Source organism: Choloepus didactylus, chromosome 4 (genome assembly GCF_015220235.1).
Source record: "Choloepus didactylus isolate mChoDid1 chromosome 4, mChoDid1.pri, whole genome shotgun sequence".
NCBI lineage: Eukaryota > Metazoa > Chordata > Mammalia > Pilosa > Megalonychidae > Choloepus > Choloepus didactylus.
The window spans coordinates 80,460,671-80,484,485 of record NC_051310.1 but is presented as its reverse complement, the minus strand read 5'-3'; the positions used below and the strand labels follow the sequence as shown (position 1 = coordinate 80,484,485).

At 45.5% G+C, this 23,815-nt stretch overlaps 2 protein-coding genes across 4 annotated transcripts in view; one reads left to right on the top strand and one right to left on the bottom strand.

The window, feature by feature from the left end:
- SYNM (synemin) overlaps positions 1-6,673 on the top strand; it is a 28,045-nt gene extending 21,372 nt beyond the window's left edge. Inside the window, exons 4-5 of one of the 2 annotated variants that reach the window (XM_037832931.1) lie at positions 382-2,834; positions 3,768-6,673. In XM_037832931.1, coding sequence (XP_037688859.1) covers positions 382-2,834; positions 3,768-4,112 — 2,798 coding nt within the window. In that variant the 3' untranslated portion in view covers positions 4,113-6,673. Of the gene's footprint in view, positions 1-381 lie in introns of both variants that reach the window. The other variant, XM_037832930.1, reaches the window with a different exon arrangement.
- A 4,451-nt stretch (positions 6,674-11,124) lies between these two features.
- Positions 11,125-23,815, bottom strand: part of TTC23 (tetratricopeptide repeat domain 23) — a 100,286-nt gene continuing 87,595 nt past the window's right edge. The window contains exons 10-11 of one of the 2 annotated variants that reach the window (XM_037832927.1): positions 12,612-12,694; positions 11,125-11,693 (exon numbers count right to left, since the gene is read on the bottom strand). In XM_037832927.1, coding sequence (XP_037688855.1) covers positions 11,597-11,693; positions 12,612-12,694 — 180 coding nt within the window. In that variant the 3' untranslated portion in view covers positions 11,125-11,596. The other variant, XM_037832928.1, reaches the window with a different exon arrangement.

Below are 23,815 nucleotides of genomic sequence, written 5' to 3'. Positions count from 1 at the left end.
AAACTTCTCAAAGAAGGAGCAATGAATGATTCCACAATATTTGGTTGTGAAATGTCAGCCACTAAACTAGCACTCCTGTTCTCTCTGGCATATTCTCCATGCTACACAATCAGATATTTGATCTTTTTATTAAGACAGATGAATATTTTAAGATCAGTAACTGGAGAAGTGTATTATGCTGAATTATTTGTGGTACTGTATTTTATTGTGGTGGGATTTTATAAACTGCCTAAAATAACTCGGGGATTGAAAATATTTATAATGACCTTTCTGCAATAATACTATTTATTTATTATGAGTTTGACCTGGGGAGGTGCTTTTAAGATGAAAAGAGGTAAAGATGACTATCATTTTCATGAACTGTTTCTTCAATTTTTACAGAATTCAGAAACATGTCCTGTCAGTATGCCAACTCAGTATTACAGAGGGAAAATGAAAGAAATCTCTTTCCAAGGCGGAAAGTTCCTTCGGCGAGTCTAAATGGCAGGTGGACGCCGTATTCTAACCTGTCGGCCCCCTTCGGATCTCAGACAACCACATCTATCGGGAGTGCTGCCACGCGAGGCTTCCTGGGCTCGGAATATTCTTCCTTGGCTACCAGCCGGCAGGAAAACTCGTATGAAAAAACTGTCAACAATCAAACCAGCTTCAGAACTTTCCCTCCAACCTATGGTCATTTAAGAAACACGGACGCTCCAGTGAAAACATTCCCCAATAGACCAAAAACGGAAGGTACGGTTGATGCCACCACTCATTTAGCCAAGGATTCCACTGTCACCCGAGAGTCATCCCGAGAACCCCTGGACAATGTGGCAATGGGTGCTTCCAAAAGTGCTCGGTCAAGTGAGAGAACCATCATTTTGGGAAAGAAAACAGAAGCTGAAGCTACAAGGGAGCAAGGAAGAGATGTATCAGGCACGGTCAAGATAAAGCAAGAAGAGAAAATGTTTGATTCGAAAGAGAAGGCTTCCGAGGAAAGAAATTTGAGATGGGAAGAAATGACAAAGTTAGATAAAGAAGCAAGAAAGCGAGAAAGTGAGCAAATGAAGGAAAAGGCTAAAGGGAAGGAACCATTGAGCGAGAAAATTGTGAAAGAGAGAGAGATTCCGATTAGTCTAGAAGTATCTCAGGACCGCACATCCGAGGTGTCCCCCAAAGGCTTACAGACACCCATAAAGAAGGATGCTGGTGGTGGTGCGGGCACAGGGACGGGCACAAGAGAGACGAGGTTCAGGCTGGACAGAGGCGATGCCACCGGCTCTCTGAAAGACGATTCCATGACCGAAACCATAGCCGAGAACATTGTTTCCAGCATCCTGAAGCAGTTTACCCAGTCTCCTGATCCAGAAGCATCCGAGGAGCCTTTTCCAGACACAAAAGTCACGTACGTGGACAGGAAAGAGCTCCCTGGCGACAGGGAAACAAAGACTGAAATCATTGTGGAGTCTAAACTGACCGAAGACATCGATGTTTCGGATGAAGCGGGCCTGGATTATCTTTTAAGCAAGAACGTGAAGGAAGTGGAGCTGAAAGGGAAGTCAGCTGAGCAGATGCTGGGGGACATAATCAATCTGGGTCTGAAAGGAAGGGAGGGGAAAGCAAAAGTCGTCAACGTGGAGATCATCGAGGAACCCGTGAGCTACGTGGGCAGTGAGGCGGCAGGCGAGCCGTCCACCCCGTTTGAGGTGGAGGAGGTTGATGATGTACCTCCGGGCTCCAGGGGGCTGGTGGAGGAAGAGGAAGGTCACGGGGAAACGGACAGCATGTTCTCAGTTAGTCAAGGCCAGAAGACCAAGCAGCCCCAGCAGAACATAACTCATGTTGAAGAAGTGATGGAGGCAGGTGACTCAGAGGGAGAGCAGAGCTATTTTGTGTCCACCCCGGAGGAGTCCTCTGGGGGGCATGACAGAGATGAGGGCTCAGTGTATGGGCAGATCCACATCGAAGAAGAATCTACCATCAAGTACTCTTGGCAAGATGAAATAGTGCAAGGGGCTCGGAAGAGCAGAAGGAGGGACGATGCATTGGGAGAGAAGGTTGTACAGCCGTTGGATGTTCCGGCTTCTTCTCTGGAAGGGGACGAAGATTCTTCTCACTGGAAGGAACGAGTTAGAAGTGGTGAATTCCATGCTGAAACCACAGTCACCGAAAAGGAAATTAAAATACCACATGAATTCCACACGTCCATCAAGGGAGTCTTCTCCAAGGAGCCCAGACGCCAGATGGTGGAGGTGATTGGGCAGCTGGAGGAAAGCCTTCCCGAGCGGGTGAAGGAGGAGCTGTCTGCTCTAACCAGAGAGGATCAGGGCGAGCCTGGGAGCATCTCAGTCGATGTAAAGAAAGTTGAGACCCCTGACGGTGGCTCTGTGACCTTAGTTGCTGAAGTCAACCTTTCGCAAACTGTAGATGCCGACCAGTTAGACCTGGAAGAGCTGAGCAGAGATGAAGCCAGTGAAATAGAGAAGGCAGTGGAGTCAGTGGTTCGAGAGAATTTGGCCAAGCGGCACGGCCAAGCACCTGAGAGCCCGAAGAGGGAGGATGGAGCGGGTGCCCCGGCTTCCGGCTTTCACATCAAGCGCTGGGCTACCAGGGAGCTGTACAGCCCCTCTGGTGAGGGGGATGAGGTTCTCGGGGCCCATCTCAGCACGGAGCACGTGGCTTCCCCGGGTCCAGTGTCGGCCACTGTGGAAATCAGCAGCAGCCCAACGGGCTTTGCCCAGTCACAAGTGCTAGAGGACATAAGCCAGTCTGTAAGGCATATTCAGATGGGTCCCACTGAGATTTGGAGGACTGAGCAAGTTTCCCCCAAAGGACCCATTGCAGAAGTGGTAGAGGTAAGTGGAGAAGGTGACCTTGATCAGGCAGAGAGCTCGGCAGGAGCCAGCTGGTCTGTGAGGCATTTTACGCTGGGTCCTAATCAAAGCCAAACAACCCAAGACGTCATCTTTCGAGGGCCTGTCCCTGCCTTTCAGGAGGAAGGGGCCACAGAGGAGTCTGGCCTGGCAGAGTTTCCCACAGATACTGATAAATCAGGGCAGCACATCACATTGGGCTCCAAACAGTTCCATGCTAAAAAGGAAATTATTTTTCAGGGCCCCATTTCCAGGGCGGGGAAGGGTGGTGATCATTTTCAAACTGAAGAGTCAGTGGGTACCCAGACTTCCATAAGGGTTCTTAAATTAGACTCTAAAGATGGGCTCAGTGAGCAAATGCAATTTGCAGTCCCCCTTTCAGACAAAATGGAGTTGGGTGTCAAAGGTGATTCTGTACACACCGAAGAGTCGTCAGGTCTCGCCACATCCACCAGGCACATCAAAATTGGTCCTCGGGAGCATCACATCACTGAGCAGATAGTTTTCCATGGACCAGTTCCCCAACCAGGGGAGTCAAGTGACTCAGAAAGCATTGTCCACAGAGAGGGCTCAACAGACACAACCCAAGCCACTCGTAGTTATAGCCTGGGAAAAGAAATCCTCATGACTGAGAAAAGCACCTTCCAGAGAGTCCTTTTGGCATCTCCTCAGGAGGAGAGTGCAGGCGAGACATCAGGGGCAGGAGTGACAGCGGACAGTAACAGGTCCTTTAGGCACATCAGACTAGGTCCTACAGAAACCGAAACCTCTGAACACATTGTCTTCCACGGACCCATTTCCAAAGCATCGGCACTTGCTGGTTCAGCAGATGCCCCTGAGGGAGGTGAGTTAGACAGCAGGCGATCGCTCAGGCACATTTCCATGGGCCCCAAAGAAACTTCGTTTACCTTTCAGATGGATGTGAGTAACGGAGGGGAGAGCCCCAGCTCTGCCAGATGGACACGAGAGGCTCCGGTCCTTCACCCTGGAGGGAACGAAGCAGAATCTCATGATGTGTCTGATGGTGGTGCCTGGGCAGATGCTGGCAGTGGAAATGCCCAGGCAGCGGGCGGGAGCTTCCAGATCTCTGCCGGTGGCAAGCACCAGGCCCCTGGGGAGAATGTCCAAGAGCGGGCTGTGTTTGATAGGACGGTGCAGCTACAGAGAATGGTAGACCAAAGGTCAGTGATTTCTGATGAAAAGAAGGTTGCCCTCCTCTATCTAGATAATCAGGAGGAGAATGATGGACACTGGTTTTGAAAAGCAGAAATACTTTGTTTTAAATTATTCAGTAACATACCAACATACACGGGCCTTTACTTATCTTAAAAGGGGGAGCAGTTCACTCTTTATTAAAACCTCCCCTGTGTTCACTTTCTTCAATGAGCGCTCCAGGCAGTGTCCATTTACTTTATGGTTAATATGTAAAGGTTTCAGATGAAATCATGCCTTAAAAGGCATTGGAATTTTATTTTTGAGTTGGAACGTTCACATGTTATTTTTATCTTTTTAGTCTTAAAAGGTTCCTTTTTCTGGAGTTTTCTCTCCACTTCTGGAGACGATTTCTCCCAGTTTTGCACTTGGTTGTAGAAATGCCTCGCTTCTGTTTGAAACTATAATTATCTATAGGTAAGATGCTAAAACAGTAACCAGGTTAAAGTAATATATTAAAGGCAAACTTTACTTGCATGTGCTAATATGAAATAGTAAGGCTAACATTTTAAGGGAAAAATAGGTTTTTCTCTTTCCAAAGTCTTTTCAAAAAGAAACCATAGGAAATAAGCAGACTGCTTACATTTAAAAAAAAAAAGTCTGCTAAATGGTTTCATCTTTAGGAAACAGTTATTTGCCATAGAATGAAACTCATTTTAGCATTTGAATGAATTGCTTTCTACATGCAGAACTTTAAAGAACATAGTATTTTATTTATGGAGAAGCCAGCTGCAGTCTATTGCGGTATATTAATCAACATACTATGTTAGCACAGGTTCCTGGAATATTGCACTAGATTGATATGTAGGTGAGAAGATTACTGTGAATTGCTTATAAGAGTGATTCTTTTCGGGGACACTAAGTAGTTAAGTAGTGTGTAGCCTCAAAAGTCTTTTTTGGGTCATAACCAGTGCTTATCAGAGTCCACTAAGCTTCTGTAAACCTTAACTGTCAGCACCAAGCATTTAAATTCACTTATGGGAGGTAGACCTTGCAGGCAATAAAAAGAATTTTAATGCCCGCACTGCAGCTAGACTTGCAAGATGGATGTGTGCAGTAAAATCTGAAACTCAAGAAGCCTTTCTTAACCCACTATAAGTGGGGTGGTGTTCTCCCTGAGCTGAAAGACCTAAAGGTTAAAAATGACAACCACCCAACCTCATGAAAGTTTATGCACTTTCAATGGAAATAATTACAGTTGGAGTGTTTGGTCCAGGGAGAGGAATAATATGTTAAATGGAATGAGCTGTCTTGAGGAAGGAGGTGGGCACCTCACCTGCAGCTCGGCCCAGAGATGCCAGGAGGGGCCCCGGAGGATGGCAGAGACTATTTGGAGGCCACAGGTTGCAGGTCTGCAGGTGTACACTACCGAGTTGAGATGTTACGTTGCACAGTGCGTTTTCTAAGCTCCCAAATTTTAAAGGTATAGAATCACATAAGAATAGTATCTCTGGCTGCTTCACCTTATTTTAGTCCAAACTAGAGTTCTTTTCATATAGGGCTGTTAGAGTTGTACTTCCTAGTATACTGTCACGTAACTGACTAGAGTTTCCTAAGGAATGGTGAGCCAAGTGTCATGCCATCTTCAGGTAGATTGTCACGATAGGGCCAGAGGGTGTGCCAGGATCTGAAGATGATCTCCCTCCCACAGTAAATGTGACACGGAGGGATCTAACCACATGCTGCCTGTCCTCGGCACGCTTCTCAGGTCGTGGCAATGGCTACAGCAGGTAGTTTATGCAGAGTGCCTTTTCCTAATCGATAAGTGGAGGACAAATGCAGCACAGCTTTGAAGATGATCATGGTGCAGAAAGAGCGAAAGTTGATTTGGATTGTAAAAGTTTAAAACCTTTCTTACCTATCTGCCAGAATGAACTAGGGTTTGACACAAACTGGTTCAGAGGTTCAACAATCGAAGACTTCTCATCTCAAATATAGCCAGAGATATGCTCTTTAGCGGAAATCTGTAATGGTATTTTATAAGTGATTTATTGGAGGGAATGTGATCGGGGTGCCCAGTCTGTTTTGATGGCAACACAGACTGACAATGAGAAGTCTATTATGTGAGTCTTAAGTGGGCTAGGTTTGATGTGAGTATCCCATATTGCAACCTGGTAAATGGATGCCGATGTGAACAGGTTATTAATGTCATGGAAAATAAAACAAAATATCTTAGACCCTAATTTTAATCTCCAGGTCGGAATGCCTGTCTGTAAGAAGTATCCATTACCATATGAAATCCTGAGCTGTTGTTGGTTAAGTTTTTAGATCACCTGGGAGCCCTGTCGGCCTCAGTAGAATGACAGATCACTCACAACTCTGTTTTTTTAAACCAGTCACTCAGAAGACAATAGAAATTAGCTTTGTGGTTGGAGGGGGTGAGGACACAGCCAGTCTTTTCCTATCTATTGTTGCAAAACGGTATTAATTGAATGTTTTTCAACTTCCCACTGGTTGCTTTGGTCTTGTTTAAAATGTATATTCTGAATGGAATCATCTTAAAGAGCTGATTTTGCTAACCTCCTGTTCCTGGCACAGAGAAATGTCACAAGAATGTGTGAAAATAAAAACCTAAGAAAAAAAATCCATGTTGTTCTTAAAGAGAATGAATGTTTTCCAGTAGATTTTGTTGTGATTTCTATTTAAAACACCAGTGAAAGCATCTATGTGTTTACATGTATGTTTTTCTGGTAGCACAGAGTCACCAGGGAGAATTTATATGGAAAGTTACTGAGTTCTTAATTCCCCATCTGAATCAGAACTTGGTAATGATTAGCACAGAGCTAAAAAGCATGGCAGACATAGTGTAAACCAACTGGCTTATTTTCAAACACAGACCAGACAAGTTTGTGGTAAGAACATGGTTGTCACAATCTGAACTTCTAGTGCAAATAGGGTGACTGGGATGGGATGGCTGGTGGTGGTGGTGGGGGGTGTGCCTTCCTTGAATATGGGGCTTCCAGTGCTAAAGCCAGGACAGTCCTGGGCACAGCAGGATGTTTGGTTACTGTTCTGGTTTGCTAAAGCTGCCATTATGCAAAATACCAGAAATGGATTGGCTTTCATAAAGGGGATTTATTAGGATACAGGTTTACAGTTCTAAGGCCATAAAAGTGTCCAAGCTAAAGCATCAACAAGAGGATACCTTCACTGAAGAAAGGCTGGTGACGTCTGGAACACCTTTGTCAGCTTGGAAGGCATGCGGCTGGTGTCTGCTGGTCCTTTGCTCCTGAGTTCTGGATTCAAAGTGGCTTTCTCCAAAATGTCTCTGGGCTTCTGTCTCTCTTAGCTTCTCTCTCTCTTAGCTTCTCTCTTAGCTCCTGTGTATTCTTGCTTGTTCTCCCAGGGCGTTTCTCTCTAAGCATCTGGGGGTCCTCTCAGCTTCTCTGGAGCAAACTCTGGGCTTCATCTCTTAGCATCTCCAAACGTCTTTCTGTCTACATCTTCAAGCATCTGGGTCTCTGTCGGCTCTAAGCTTCTCCAGGGGAAAACTCTGGATTACATATTTTAGCTTCTCTCCAAAATGTCTGTCTCACCTTCTCTGAGCTGTCTCTCTGTGTGAGCTCTCTTAAAAGACTCCAGTGAACTAGTCAAGACCCACCCTTGATTAGTGGGTCATACCTCCTTGGAAATGATCTAATCAGAAAGTCTCACCCACAATAGATCTGCCCTCACAAGATTGCATTAAAGGAACATGGCTTTTGTTGGGGGTGCATAACAGAATTCAAACCAGCACAGTTACTTTATGGGAGGGCCAGTAACTCATGGCCATTTCTCAGGGGCTTGAGGAACCTTAGGTGATGGAGTCAAAGGCATAGCCAGACTCTTCCCTGTTTGTCACTTCTGGCCTCTTCATAGCCTTTTACAAATAATTAAAAACTGACAAATTGTAGTCGTCTTATGTTGCAGTTAACAAACGGAATGGATGACAGACATCTGGTGGCACATTCTGAAATTCATTCTTTTCAGGGCGGAGGTGGAGAAAGATTTAAGCACGTATGTTTTAGTTTTTGCAATTCTGAGATATTTTCCTAAAAAATATGGAAAGGAAGAAGGAACAGATCAGATTGCACATTGTTTCAGAAAGCCTGTGTGGACTCTAATATGGCTTGTATGTAGAATGCTTGTTGCACCATTTGCATATAAACCTGTGTTTCAGCTTGATGGGACCCTCTTGGTAGGTAGTGACCAGGTCACACATCTTTTTAGCACGTTGCCATCTTCCAAATTTATAAACATTTTCCCAAACTATAAGAGATTTATGTTCCTTAAAAACAGAAGGGAATGTGCAAATATATAAACTAAGAAAAAGGTTTGTGGTAAAAACATGGAAGCACTTTACAATTGCTGGGTTGCAAGGTTTGCTAATGATCGAAATGTCAAGGAAGAACCTTGGCTGGGCTGGGGTTGAAGTTTGTGGCTGGAGGTATGAGGGAAACGGAGTGTCTTAGTTTCCAGGTTGCTACGACAAATGCTACTCAGTGGGTTGCCATAAACAACAGGACTTTATTGGCTCATGGTTTTGGAAGCTAGGAGGCTTGCTTACTTCTGGGATTGGTAGCCTTCTGGCTGGCTGGCCATCCTTGGGGTTCCTTGGCTTTCCTGTCACATGGCCATGTCCCCTCCTTTCTCTTCTGGGTTCCGTTGATTTCCAACTTCTGGCTCCTCCCTGTGGTTTTCTCTCCATAAGGCCCCCAGTAACAGGATGAAGAACCACCCTGATTGGGTTGGCCACACCCTAACAAAAATAGCATCTTCAAAGGGTCTTATTTGCAACAGGTTCACACCCACAGAAATAACAAAGGAACATGAGCATGTTTTCTTCTGGGATACATAACTTAATCTACCACTTGAGGGACTCAGCTTTTTGAGCCAGGGCTGGGCTGCCTGGGTATGTGCATGTCTACATTTATCTTACTGGTGATTTACGCTTTATGTTTTGTTTTATTTTTTTCTGTTGGCTTCTTCCCCTTACTCATTGTTTAACAATAGAGTTTAAAGCCAATTTAGGTGTTTTTTTTTTTTTTTTCTTTCCCCTTCTCTTCTATGTGTATAAGGGGGGGAAGGTCAGCTGAAGATGTTGGGTGCCAACCTTACCACACGGTTCCTTCCAGCTCAGAAGGGGAGGGGGAAAGCAGTAGGTCAGCTATGGACAGACCTCGTGTGGAAATCAAGGCTTACCCTCCTGGCAGTCATGTCCGAGCTTCTGCCAACAGTGCCCTTCTCTCCTTGGGGTACCCCACTCCTGTTGCATGGTGCATTGGTGGGACTGTTAACCAAAACTTACCAGCCCTGTTGGGCTAGTCAGACTCAGGCATTTCAATGTTGAATGGGGTAATCCCAGCATAAAAAAACAGTAGTAGCTTGTGTACCCCTTGTCTGTGGCTTCCTGAAAACATAGCCTGTTTGTTCCTGGCACCTGCCCTGAAACAGCCTTTCTGAGACCTCGTTTGTCAGCATTTCCTGTGAACAACTGCCCCATGTTGCCTAATAAACATTTTCTCCTTGTTATCCACAATTGGTTTCTGCAGCCAAAGCACCCTCACTCAGAGCTCCCCAGCCTGTATCATGCTCGGAGAGGGGCGCAGGCTATGTCCTCAGCTCGCAGGGTGACCCAGGCTGGGTCTGGAGTCGCTCAGCTGAGCTGGGCAGAAATTTTAGTTTGTATACTGTACAAACATTTTCTGAGTGCTGTGACACCAAAACGGTTGGAAAGCCCTGCCTTGTTCAGGAACTAAAAAGTGAAGATCAGCCCCTCCCAGGATCCCTTGCTTGTCTGGAGCTTCCCTGAGATGTAGGAGGGGAGAGGATTTGTTTTTTTTTTTTTTTTCCTCTGGCAGTTATGTAGGGAAGGGCGGGAAGCTGGAGGTGGCAAAGGGAAAAAGGGAGGCAGAGTTAAGAGTGAAAGGGAAGAGGTTTAATGAAGAAAACTAGGTGGTTATGGAAGAAGACTAAAGAAAGAAAAGTGGAAAGAAAAATATTTAAGGGAAAAAAATCATAGTGGGGACAAACAGGCTGCAGAGAAGCTGCTGAATAAGTAAGAACAGCATCTGGAACGCTGGGCACAGAGTGCTGAACTGGGGTGGGAAACACCTGCCAGACAGAGTGGTTCTGCTCAGCCTGCAGACCCCCTGATGGCCCCCCACAGCAGCCTGGGGCCAGCCCTGATCCGAGGGGGAGCCGAAAACTCCAGCCCTCTGGGACAGCCCAGGAGGCAGTGTGCTCAAAAACCTCCCATAGGATATGGTGTCCCGTGTGGGGGGCTCAAAAAGACCTGAGCTAGGATGTCTGCTACAGACCTCCCAAGGAGGATGGGGACACCTGCTTCTCTCCACCCTGCCGCAGCAACTCTTGGTCATTTCCCCCCAACAATTCTCATAGCAGCTCCTTGCACAAGGGGGGCCAGTGGGGCTTGGGAGTTCCTCCTGGGGGCTGAAGGGGCTGGAGACAGGGCTGTAAGTCTACTGACGTTTAGAACCAGCTTCTGCCCCCCTGGCCCTGTCCGAGGGGATGGAGAAGGAAAAGGGAAAGGACTGCCCATACCCCTCGCTACACCGGTCCCTTGTCTCAGAACCCATCTCATGGTTGACAAAGGGTCTGGAGAAAGGGGCCAAATGAAACCGTCTACACTCTCCATACTTTTCCACATTCTTGCCTAAGGGCCCCTACAGGAAACCGAGGTCTCCTGTGATACTGACCCTTATCCCACCCTGCTCTGTGTACGTGCTCAACCCAGGAACACAGTCCCTCTCCCCCAGCGCCTCCCACCTCACCCTTCATTTCACCTCTGAGACAAAGCACACCCATTTATCACCCTCAACAGTGTACTCAGCTTTTTTGTATTTGCTGCACTTGCTTCCACTGTTGTCACTGACTAATTCCACCATTAAAGGTTCATTTCTAAGACCAGGACTGCATGTGTCTTGTTTATGGGTTGTGTCCCCAGGCCTGAGCCCATGCCGGGGACATACCAGGTGCTCAACCAAATCCGATGCGTGACTGGGACTCGGACTCTGTCTGAGTCAGGCTTCCTTGAGAAAACACATACCAACTCCAGCAGTTCCAAGTCTCCTTTTATAAGCATTTTATTCTCAGTCCTTAAACCTTCCTATGAGAAAGGGCTTTCTCCAGAATTTTCTTGCCCAAATCTGACTCCAGCCCTACGGCAAGAAGGGGCTGAGTACAATCAGATGCCAAGTCTACTTTCCACACAGGCAGTTTCAAATTTTCACAGGGAAACCTTTCAGGCAACAGTAGTGCTGAGGAGTAAAAGTGTGCTAGCAAGAAAAAGACTTAGGTGGTTAAAAATTAAAAGTACTTTATAGAAGCACCAGCTCAAGCTGAAGGGCATCCACTGTCAAAACGTGGCCTGTGTGCGGTTTCTGGTCTCACGGTTGCAAACGGGAGCAAACAGCCTTGAAGATCTGTAGAGTGACTGCTGAACTCCATCTTCTAGTTGGAGAGAGATTCATAGAGCACCTAAGGATAAGTCCCCAGGCCTGACCCCCGCTTTCCTTGGGGGTAGTGCAGTGTCAGTCGGCTGCGTTGGTCCTGGCTTTCCCCTGCACGACACAAGACGCGGGCCTGGCTTTCTCAGCTTGCCTGGGCTTCACGGCCACCTCCGGAGTCCTGCAAAAGAGTGGGGGGTGGAGGTGAGCATGGGGGGCCTCGGGTGTCCACAGAGCTTCCCCTGCGGCCTCTGCTTTTTAAAGGGTATTTCTAGCAGGTGCCAAGCTACACTCAATGAAGGAAACTCCGGATGGAATGTACATGAGAGAAGATTCCCAGTCCCCAAACATAAAACGAGATGTTCTCCTGTTTTCTAATTCCTCCTTGCCATTCCCACTGGGCTTGAGACAATCCTTTGTTGGCTCAGTGAGCAGGACACTGAGGAAAAAGGATGGACAAGACTGGGCTGGAGCCTCGTTGACTCGATTTCCCAGCGTAAAAGGGGCTAAGTGGCTCTGAGGCTGTGTTCCCTGCTGGCTGGGTCTACGTTGGTGGCCTGGTGCTGCTTGGAGCTTTCAGGAGCAGGACTGGGCAGTGAGCACCCCCCGGAACTGGCTCTTGGTGAGGGGAGGCTATGACAGGTGGGGGACTTCCTAGCAGAGCGCTGGGCCTGTGCTCAGAGATGCAGGGGCAGCCTGCAAGGGGACGTCAGAGGACAGGCTGCCCAGGCCTCCCCCTCCCCTCCCCAGCTCCAGCCCTGCCAGGCACCCTGCAGAGCTCCGGGAAGCTCACGGCACAGCCAGAGCACACCAAGCCACCACTGGTGTGTCCTCACCCTCCACGGGCAGGGTCTGGTCTGTGGGTGGGAGGAAGAAACCCAATGTGTGTTTGTGACATTATTCAGGAGCTGATTTCTTCCTAAAACCTGGACCAGGATGATACTTTGCAATGGGATTTTCAAAGGAACTGGCATTGCCTGGTTGCTGAGATATGGGAAGTCGGTTAGTGGAAATTTTCATGGGTCACCTCGGAAGCTTCTAGGGATGAATGGCAAAGGAATGAGAACTTGGAGAAATAGTGTGAGGAGAGCCAACTCACTTGGACAGGACGTCAACAGCCTGCTGGGTAGCCAGGGTCCTCTTGTCCTGAGGTCCATATAAGAGTGTCTGAATCTGAAGGCACTGCCGAAACATCAAGCGGCAATCGTCAGGTTATGAAAATGTTGCTCGGTGTGCTTTTCAGGAAAAGAGAATATCCCTCGGATGAGAGAAAGAACCCTTCATCAATGGACAGAATTATGTGTCCTCGGGACAGAATTGGCACATCCTCAGGGTTTCTCCATAGGGACGGTCTGACCTTGGATTTGGAAGGCTGAGGAGTCCAGGAAACAAATGCACAGGTTTAGCACTGTTGTGCAGAACTCTCCGTGATTACCCATATGCCAAACTTTGTTTAAAAGACAGCATTTCTTTAAATAAAGGTAAGAACATTGATATTGACCAGGTGGTATTCTCCAGTTTCCATTTTTAAAGGACCTTTGCTACAGCCAAGGAAAGTTTTCTTTTTAAAAAACAAAACAGTTTGTTCTGCTTTTGTTTATGTTACATGGGCTTTCTATATTCATTACTCCACAGCAACTTCTTAGTTATAAGGAGTTAAATGTTCACTTTTATGGATAAGCCAGGACTAACTTTGGCTTTGGTTTTCCCCTTCTGCTTATTGTCTTGCCATTTGAGTGCTTATACCAGGTCCAGAGCAAACTCAAGGAAAGGAGATATAAAGCTTAAAGTTGTGTTAAAAATGGCCAACATAATTGTGAAGAAGAAGGGGGTGAAGGAACTTGGTTTACCAGATGTCAAGACTTTTTATAAAATTATAGCAATTAAGACAGTGTGATTTTCACCAAGGGTAGACATAGAGGCCGATAGAACAGGACAGAGAGCCCAATGCTTGATATATGACAGAGAAGGCCTTGCAAACAGCGAGGAAGTGATAGATAATTCAATAAATGGTTGGAGGGCCAGTTTTTCCAAATGGGGGGGAAAAAAAGGATGCTTGTCCATCTGGTACTGTACCAAACTCAAAAATTAATCCCAGATAGATTAATGAACTAAATATAAAATGCAAAACTTGGAACTTTTGAATGAAAATGTTGGAGACTATCTCTATGGCCTTGAAGTAGGGAAGTACTTATTAAACAAGATCCAAACCATCAAGTAAAAGATGGATAAAATTGGACTATATTAAAACTCAAAGATTTGCACACCAAAATTCATGTAAGTGCAAAGACAAACCCCAGACTGAGGGAAGATCTTCATAATGAACAAACTTGAAGAAGGATTAGCATTCAGAATACAGAAAGAAATCCTACAAGGTGATGAGAAGAAAAATAAACCTACCAAAAGGAAAAAAGGCAAAAGATAATCAACAGATAGCTCAAAGAAGCGGAAAACTGAATGGCCAGTAAATATGTTGACTCTCCCTAGTAACCAGAAATGCAAAGAAAACTTCAACGAGGTGCCCTTTTGCCCAGCATATTGCAAATATTATAGTCTGATAATTCCAAGCTTTGTCAAAGATAAGAAGCAACAGAAATTCTTTGGGTGGAACTTGCTATAACCACTTTGCAATCTGATAATATTTCGTAATTGCATAAGTAAATTGTGCTTTATAAATTGTGCACTATATCATATGTATGATGTGTATGGTAACATACAAAGGTTTGATATTTGTATGTATATATCCACACAGTTGCATTTCGTGTTTATAAAGTGGGGGGTGGGAAAGATGCAAATGAATGCATACAATACATACTTATATGAAATTTAAAAACATGCAAAATGAGACCATAGTAAAATAATAAAGAAAAGCATGGGGCTGAGACCACCAAAATCAGGATAGTAATTACCCAGGGATGGGGTCGTGTGAGGTCTATAGGGAACTTTGTCCATACGGCTAATGTTTTATTTCTTACATTGAATAGTGAATTCAGAGGTGTGCATTATATTAATCTTACTTTCCTGTATGTCTGAAATATTTCATACTATATATTTTAAGTGATTAATTTAGTTTTTCTACATGTTAACAGTTTGATTTAAAAAAAAAAAAGCATGAGGATTTGGGGACTTAGTTACTGTAGGTTATTCATTCTCATCTGCCAACCATTTTTAGGTCCTGAAGAAAATTAAAATGCAAGGAGCCAAAATGCCTTGTCTCCATAAGCTGTGGAAAACATCAAAGTGGTCTGAATGTTTGGTTTGATCTAGGACTCGGAGAATGTGGTTATCTTTTGCAGGAAAGAAATATTATTAGACTAGAATATAGCAGGATTTTTCAAAATAGCAAATTATTCACTACACCTTAGTTGAACTATATATAACCAAGAAGTAGTAAAATTTTTATATTTTATGTTATGTTATGTTTTCATGTTGTTATGTTATCTTGTTATGTTATTATGTTATGTTTTATGTTATTTTATATATAATTCAAATTCGGCAAAGGCAAGGATCCCAGCCTTTTAAAATCAGCCTTGGGCCTCGGCCTGGCCCTAGTCTGCTTGGCACCTGTCCCTGGCTCTCAGCCAGCTTCTGCTTGACTCCACAGATAGACTGTTAGGAACTTTAGAAGGTTCTGTGTTGCTTTAAAGGGGAAGGGAAAGAGACAGGTTTTGGCACCAGTGATACTTGATGAAAGCCCTTCCAGCTCTCGTCTCCAGCTTGTATTACAGTTTTGAAAGCTTGAGCATATCTCCTTTGATGTGAGAACACTCTTACTCCACCAGGGCCTCTCCAAGGAGGGGCTCAGCAAGGGACCTCCAAGCGAGAAGCAAGCATGCTTTCCCCTCACCCCTGGAAGGTTGGCCAGAGGCCGCCCTCAAGAGCTAGTGCTTCCTGCCAGCACAGACTTCATTTTCTCCAACGTGACAAGAAACACCTTCACTCAGTGTAAAAGACCGGGTCTAATTTTAAACCCACTCGATTGTCCCTGTTCACATATTCATGAGCGCCTCTGATTCTACTCATTTGGAGAAGAGCTGATGTCGACATGGCTTAGTGTTAATTCATTCACAGTGGCATTCGAATTTTACTGTCATTATAATGATTATTCGAGACAGTCTGGGGTCTCAGTTTGGTCTGCCTTACAGATGGCCTCCAAAATCAAACTCTCTGGAGGAATTTCCATCCTATCCTGATGGTTATGGAAGTTTCCTCTTCCCTAACCCCTCATCCTCTAGGGAAAGAGACACCAATAGCTGAATGTTCATGAATTCCCACGAAGAATGCCAGGGCAATTGATAGAGTTTACCTAAATTCCTGCTGGCTCCACCAACTACATTCATTTTTTCCAGACCTCACATGCTGATCATTTTTCTCTGGGGGTGTTACATTAGTGGAACAATAGGAGAGAGAAGGATGACTGGTAAAGCTTTTCCTTAATGATGGCCAGAGAGGTGAACCCCATCTCCACCCTACCCCAGGACTTCAGTTAGGACTTCTTTCTTCTTGGTATTAATAGACTGTTCAAGGCTACTCATCATCACTAGGGAGATTTGCCTAAAATTCCAGCTCGAGTGAGAAGAGATGCAAAGTGATATCAAATGGGAGACTGACAGACTGGCAGCCCCTACCTAACCTCTTTTATGATTGCAGCAACTAGGAAGGCAAGACCAGGCAGCAAGGCACGAAAAAACAGTTCATGTATTAATTTAAATGGTTTGCAAGAGATACTTTTTTTTTAAATAGCAAAATAATCCACTACTGATTTTTACTAGAAAATGTTTTACACAGCTGCCTATATATTTATTTAAGAAACATACATTGAATTTTTGCACACTCTGCTGTTTTTAGTTAAATTTACTTAAGCATTTTTTTGTGGAGTAGGCATTTCGATCTTTTATTAAAAATACAGACAGCGACAAAGTCAATAAATGTTAATTGAACCTACTGAGAGCTGGGCCTGGAAAACGTCTCGCTGAGCTAAGTAAAGAATTTCCCAAGCCTTGACATTAGAACATTCTCCCCCATAAAGGAAGGTATTCTGTGCTCTCCAGATTCTTTCCAGGAGTCCAGTGCCCCCTTCTTTGAAATCAGCAACATCAAGTTCTCACTTTCCTTTAAAGTGGACAAAAAATAACTGAAATGACACGTTTCCAGACAGAGTTCAGGGAGCTGTTAGGCTGCTGTTGTTCTCTCTGGTTTGGTTGGCAGTGGTTGTGGGAAAACACTTACATTTTCTATTATTCCTTAAATGCCCAACAGGGAGCTTGTCCTTTCCTGAAGGAAGACAAAGGAGAACCACTTGCATTTACTCTAGACTGAGAGCTGCTGCAGGCAGGGGCCGTGTTCCTTTGGTACACAGGTAGATGTGATATTTGCTGAATGGGTGAATGCTTCAAGGAACAAAGAGATAAACCAGGCAAGTTCTCCTATGGAGCCTTAAAGACGTGGTTGGCCCACAGGACTTCAGGAATATACCAGTCACTAAAACCTCTGGCAAGGAGGCTGGACTGTGAATGTAGCTGCCAATCCTTCAGAATCCTGATCCAACCAAAGGGCTCAGGCTGACCCTCGGATCAGTAGCAGAAAGAGTGTTGGTTGCTGTCTGCTGCTTTCTCTTAGGAGCCATTTGTAGAACCAGTCTTTAAGAGACAGTCTTAAAGCCTTTGGTGCAGAATTTAAAAATCGCTTTCGACATGACTGAGTTTTTTTTTTTTTTTGTTGTTTATAATCTTTATTTTTCTTAACCTAGAAGGATCTTTTAAGAAATGAAAACTTCTGTGGCAAAGAAACAATTATCTAAAATTCAATTTCCTTCATTTCTTTCATTTCTTTTTCTTCTAAGTCCCCCAAAAACGGTTTAAAAATCTTCTAAAAATTAAGGTTAATATAGTATAATCTCATTTTTTTTAAAATTCAGTTTTATTGAAATATATTCATATACCATACAATCATCCATGGTATACAATCAACTGTTCACAGTACCATCATGTAGTTATGCGTACATCACCACAATCTATTTCTGAATGTTTTCCTTACATCAGAAAGAATCAGAATAAGAATAAAAAATAAAAGTAAAAAAAGAACACCCAAACCATCCCCCCATCCCACCCTATTTGTCATTTAGTTTTTATCCCCATTTTTCTATTCATCCATCCATACACTAGATAAAGGGAGTGTGATCCACAAGGTTTTCACAATCACACTTGACATGGCTGAGTTTTAAAGGCTAGATTGGCAAGGAGCCCGAGGAGCAGGGCGAGAAGCCACCAGCTGGTTGTCCCCAGTGGGACGAGGGGCGGCTCAGTGGCAGCTGTGGCTTGGAGGTTAGCTGACTCAATACATTGAGGTTTGGGGGAAAAAACACAATAGTTAAATACCTAAACTCACAAGGATGTGGGGACATCTCCAAAACAGAAAATCGGTTTTCTGGGCGGTGGTGTCTCAGCCCTCTCTCCCTCCCTCACCCCCTTTCCAAAGGTCCTAGATTAGGACCATAGTTTCTCTCAGTGAATTCAGACAATGCAAGTGCTGATGGAACATATCTTATTTATCAATGCCGGCATTAGGGCAGGGCCACACCTAAAGGGCCATTTAAATGGCAAGGCCATGTGACTCGATAATATAAAATTGAGAAAGACAGAGTTTCTCATTCCTCTAAGCTTGTCGAGCTTGTCATGTTAGTATTTATATTTTGTCTTTACATGAGATGAAAAACAAAGCCAGGGAAAGGTTAAAAAAAAAAAAAGAGAAAAGAAAAATTAAACTCCACTGATTCTGAGGATCTGAAACCAGTACTCTCCTTTGGACATATTGACTGAGGTTAGCTTATGTTCATGGTGGGAAAATTACCCAGGAACTCATGTTGAGGCTCAAGGCTAATATTAAGAAAAAGAGAAAACTTTAGAAACCTTAATGCATGGAAGTGGGAAATGTCTTAAATGTTTTAACAGTACACATACACTTTGATTCACTAATCAGCACAAGGCCAGAATGATTATTTAAAGGGAGAAGTTGGGAGGAATTGAAACACAATTCATTAGAGAACATTTCCCTTACAGTACAATCATGGTGGAGGTTGGTGTGCCAGTTTGGATATAGTACGTCCCCCAAGAAAAAGCCATGATCTTTTAATCCAATCTCATGAGATACTGGCATTAGGTTGCTTCCATGGAGATGCAACCCACCCAACTGTGAGTGACACCTTTGATTAGGGTGCAACCTCTTGACTGAATGTGTCCATGGAAGTGTGACCCCGCCCATTCAGCATGGGCCTTGATTAGTTTACCTGAGCACTGTAAGAGCTCAGGCAGAAGGAGCTTGGAGAGCTGCAGCTTTGAAGAGACATGTTGGAGAACGCCATTTTGAAACGCAACCTAAGAGCAAGCAGACACCAGCCGCGTACCTTCCCAGCTAACAGACGTTTTTCCAGACACGATCAGTGTTCTTCAGTGATGGTGCCCTACTGTTGATGCCTTTGTTTGGACATTTGCATGGCCATAAGACTGTAACTTTGTAATCAAATAAAGACCCTTTATAAAAGCCAATGCATTTCTCGTATTTTGCATAACGGCAGCATCAGCAAACCGGAACAGTTGGTTTGCCTGGAACAGCTGGAAGCAGCCTCATCCGGATCACTCCTGGTCCTGTGGCCAGTGTTGGCTGACACCAGGATTGGTGGGGGTGGGAGGGGACAGAGAATGGACAGGTCTTGCTCTCATGGGACTTCTAATGTAGTGGGGAGCCGGACATTCCAAATACGCAAAGAAGGCCATAACCACTGGTATTAAGTGCTATGGAAACAAAAAAGAATGTGGTGCCATGGGAAAGAACCAAAGGTGGCCTTAGTGGTGGTGATGGAGGGTACTTGAGTCCACGAAGACCTATCTGAGGGAGTGGCTTCAAGGTGAGGCCTGAAGGATGGGGAGTCAGCCAGGGAAGAGGACCAGACGGGGAGGTGGTGGTGGGTCCCAGGCAGAAAGAATGGGATGTATTTGAGGGAGCACACCCCTGCATCCCTTCCTTTCTCTCTCACACACATGCACACCCCCTCCACTTCTGCAGCTTCCTTACTTGGGGAGCTACTAATTCTAAGACTGAAGAATTGATACCCTGGTGAGGAGAGCCATCCGTGAAAGAAATACAGGGGAGGTGGGAGATCAGGGTCTCCAGGATGAGGGAGAAAAGGAGTGAGGCCCAGGCACTGCCACCCACACCATTGCTCAGAGTGGATCCCTTCTGAGAAGATTTTCTGAGGAGCTCCCGAGGGCCAGCCTTGGAGATGTAGCTGTCATCTTTGCCGTCTCCCTCACTTCTCACCTCCACGTTGCCCAGTGCCGTGGGTTCGCTATCCTTATCACCATCCCTCGACTCCCCCATGGCTTGGCTCCATCCCCTGGCCACTGTCTTGGAGCAAGCTACCATCATCTCTTTCCAGGACAACTGCAACACAAATGTTTAGAAGACACACACATCAGCAGGACTTGCTGGTGAGAGGAATCCTGCTGTGTTGCCTGGAAATTAAGGTGGAGAGCCAGCTTTATATATAGAAATCAGATTCACCTATGTCTGAGCCTAAGGGAGCTGAAATCTCTGAGAACTACACCTTTTAGGCTGCCTTTCCTTGGCCCATTTCCCTTATGACGTGGGCCTGAGCCATCTCAGGTGGTCCTGCCTGAGTTTTTTGCAGCCTCTTTCAACTTAAGGTTACACTGAATTTATGTGGGAGGAGAGCTTGCCTTTCCTTCTGTCTCTGGCCATCCACCCATCATCTCATGGTTCCCCTGCATCCAGCGAGCTGCTGACAAATTTCCAGGGAGCCTCAGGCCAGGACAGTCTGTCCAGACCCACAGCTCTGCACCCCTCTGAACCCTGATGCCAATTTAGGAACTTCTAGGGCTGTGCATGTGCAGGGCTACAGCAAGAGCTCAGGTATTTGGGGAGCTTCTCCAGCCCATGTAGCCTTGTCCTTGGGTGGTCCGGTACACTGCACATCTGGGCACATCTAAGGCACAGGAAACGTGGAGGGCACTGAACCCGGGCTGCTATTGTGAGGTGGCCAGACCCGGGGCGGCCTGTAGCCAGGGGACACGGGATTCTCACACACCCAGCCTCCAGCAGGCAACGGAGGCTCCACACTTCCCCAAGGAAGGTTAAAAATGGAGGACTGGCCCCTCTAACCTTCTGCTCCTGTTCTCCTACAACAGCAACCAGTTTACAAACATCTTCAAGTAATGATTGCTCTAGAAGTCTGCAAGTTCAACTCTCAACTGGAGGACAGGATTTTAATATGAAATTAATGCCATGATGACCTTCCTTCCTCTTCAAGCAAGGATTTGAGGTGGACTGCTGCAGCCCAGCAACCGGTGAGGAAAAGACAACTGGAAAATCAGAATCAAGGGAAAATGAGAATCTAAATGTGAAAACAATGTGGGTTAACATGGTGGCTCTGTGTGGGCTCCACATTTGGCTCTGGATTTCCTGGTATCCTGGGCAACAGAGCAAACACCAAACATGCAGAAGGGAAAACAAAACTCATGATGGGATTATGAGACATGATGTGTACATACAATGGGGCCATCTGTTGGAAGGGGCTGGGTGCTTGGACATTTCGGGGACTGGCCAGAATACAGCAAGGAGCCGACACATCATTCTCGCTCGGGTCGTGATCCATGACCCATGACCCATGACCACCAACCTTTCCAGTATTTGGTGTTTTCACCTATAACATAGGAATAAACATCTTTTTTTCCTTCTTCCTTCAAAAGATTCATTACTGTGGGCTTTGAATTTCTTGGAGAAAAAGGTCACATAAAATTATGTTCTTATTTTATGAACATATTTAAAGTTGTCAGGCAATGGACTGAATCCTGATCGCAGTAACTAATATGGAGACCAGATTCAGGACTGGGTACTAAGCCAACTTCATGGTATACCTAGGCCCGGGCATATTGGGAAGATATTACTGACCTTCATAAACACCATTTGTGAATTCTTTTGGATGAAAACGTTGGCAATTATGCCCATCCCAGAATCAAACCAAGTCTGTGTGGCAGAAGTATGCAGGCTTTTGCTATGGAAGTTTCCACCTGGGGCCAACAGAGTTTTCCTCTTTTCCCTGCAGGCAGAGGCCTTTAAAAGACAGCTCGATAGTGTGGCTTTCCCTTCGGTAATTTAATCCTGCTGTCTGCCTTGTGTCTCAAGCCTTCTTGTTTTTTCATACCCTCAAGGACCAGGCCTGTACTATTTAGCCCAGGATTGTACATCTGGAAAAGCTTCTGTTGAATGGCTTCCTGCTACTGATTGAAAACTTGGGTGATGCAGCTGCTGTGGTGTTAAAAACAAGAGAGAGGCGACACTTAGCCGTTCGCTTTGGAAAGCTGCTGGCTTCCCCAAGTTTGGTGCTAAATATGGCATTTGAGAGACACCAGTTTAGCAGCAGATGTGAAAAGCATGTTTAAAGTCCCCATCCTGGGCCTGTTGTTCATGGAGAGGCCAGCCCTGTCCTCAGATGGGCAATGTGGAGAAGTGGAAATGATAACTGCATAGACACAGCAAGCACAACCTACATAAAGCCACACTGCAAGCCTTTGCTCTCTGATTCTGGCAAATGGCCAGATATCTTTAAAATGTCAAAGGCTTTGTTTTCAGGACTGATGATTAATGGGGCCAAAATGAAGGGGAAAAAATGTTACCAGCTTCCACTACAGGTTTTACAAGGGATGAAGCCTGAGAGTTTCTTGAATCTGGGCTGATTTTCATGGCAGTGGGACTGGGAGCAGTGATTCTGAAACCTCCCCCAGGAAGCTGGCTACACTGCAGATCCCTGGACCCCTGTCTCAGAGACTGATTCTGAAGACGACCCTGATGCAGGCAGTTTAAGATCCACTCTTGGAAAATGGAAAGAGTTCAGGCCACGGACGGTTTACTAACTTCTATAGGTCTCAGGCCCCTTCTCTGTAAAATGGGGCTATTTAGGTATGACTGGCAGGGTGGCTGCAAAGATTAGGAATGACATAGGGACAGCCCCTGGCAGCAGCCAGCCTGGCATGGGGTGTGTGGCTGATGTGTGGCGGCAGGAGCCTTGCAGGGATTGCGGGAATGTCTGTGCAGCCCCCCTCCTTAGCCCTGCACGTATGTCAGCTTTGTGGCTTGCTCTCCCCCATTCTTTGGGTAGGTCCATCCCCTGCCTGAAGGCGAATGGTTGGGCTGAACCCTTAGGAAGATCTTCCCATCCTCCACCTGCCCTCCTTAGGGAGAAATGAGGAGAGGGAGAGGAGGAAAGCAGAGATTCTCAGTTGCAGGCAGCATGGCGCCTTGGCCAGGAAAGCCACTGGAATTACCCATGCTGCTCGGCGGCCTGCATCAGGTCGCTTCATTCCCCTCCCTTCATTCGTGCCTTGAAATAACCGAGGGAGGGCAGGCAGCAGGTGCTGCTGTTATCTCTATTTTACAGATGAGAAAACTGAGGCCTCTTGCCTCGAGTCTCACGGCCCACTCCATTCCATTCTCAACACTATCATCACAGTGATTTTTCTTCGTAAATCCAGAGCGCAAATATAGATTTGCTGCTGCCCTGCCCTCAACAGCTCCCACCTGCTTACAGTAAGGGCCACAAGACTTTTGGGGCAAAGGACCAGATGGTAAAAATCTTTGGCTTTGCAGGCCAAGAGACAAGATCGAGGCTTTTAGATAGTCCCCTATATAAACAGAGGGGGAAAAAATTCCTACCAATTATTTATGATGAAATTCAAAATAATATAATAATAATCGAGTATAATATTTTTGTAATATACCTCTATTAATGAGAAGAAAGGATTTCTTTTTTGAGGGGAGAGGTAACATTTCGCTGAATTGGGGTTCAAAGTCTGTGATCCCAGTCATCAAATCACTTGCAATTGATCATCTGCAAAACTGATCATTTTTAGCTCACTTCCCATAGATTGGGACCCATGGCTGAGAGAGGACCTGGCTCTCTGCCTTTCCCAGCCATTCTCCTACACAAGAGCTCACCCCAAGTGTTTTTTGCTCCTTAAATATGCTTTGCTTTCTTGCCCCTGGGCCTCTGCCTGTCTGGCTCTCTTCTCCCATCCCACTTTCCAACCCGGGAAATTCTTCTTTCTCTTAGTCTGTGCTCTTTTTCAGGACTACTTATTTGGGCAATTTTCCTAAACCCCTTCCCTCCTATAGGTCCCAGTATGGACCTATAGCAGAGAACTTCAACACAATATTACACTTAGGAGTCTCCTGTCTGTAACTCTGGCACCGTCCAGGGGCCCTCTTTGGGGAAGGGATGGCTTCATTCCT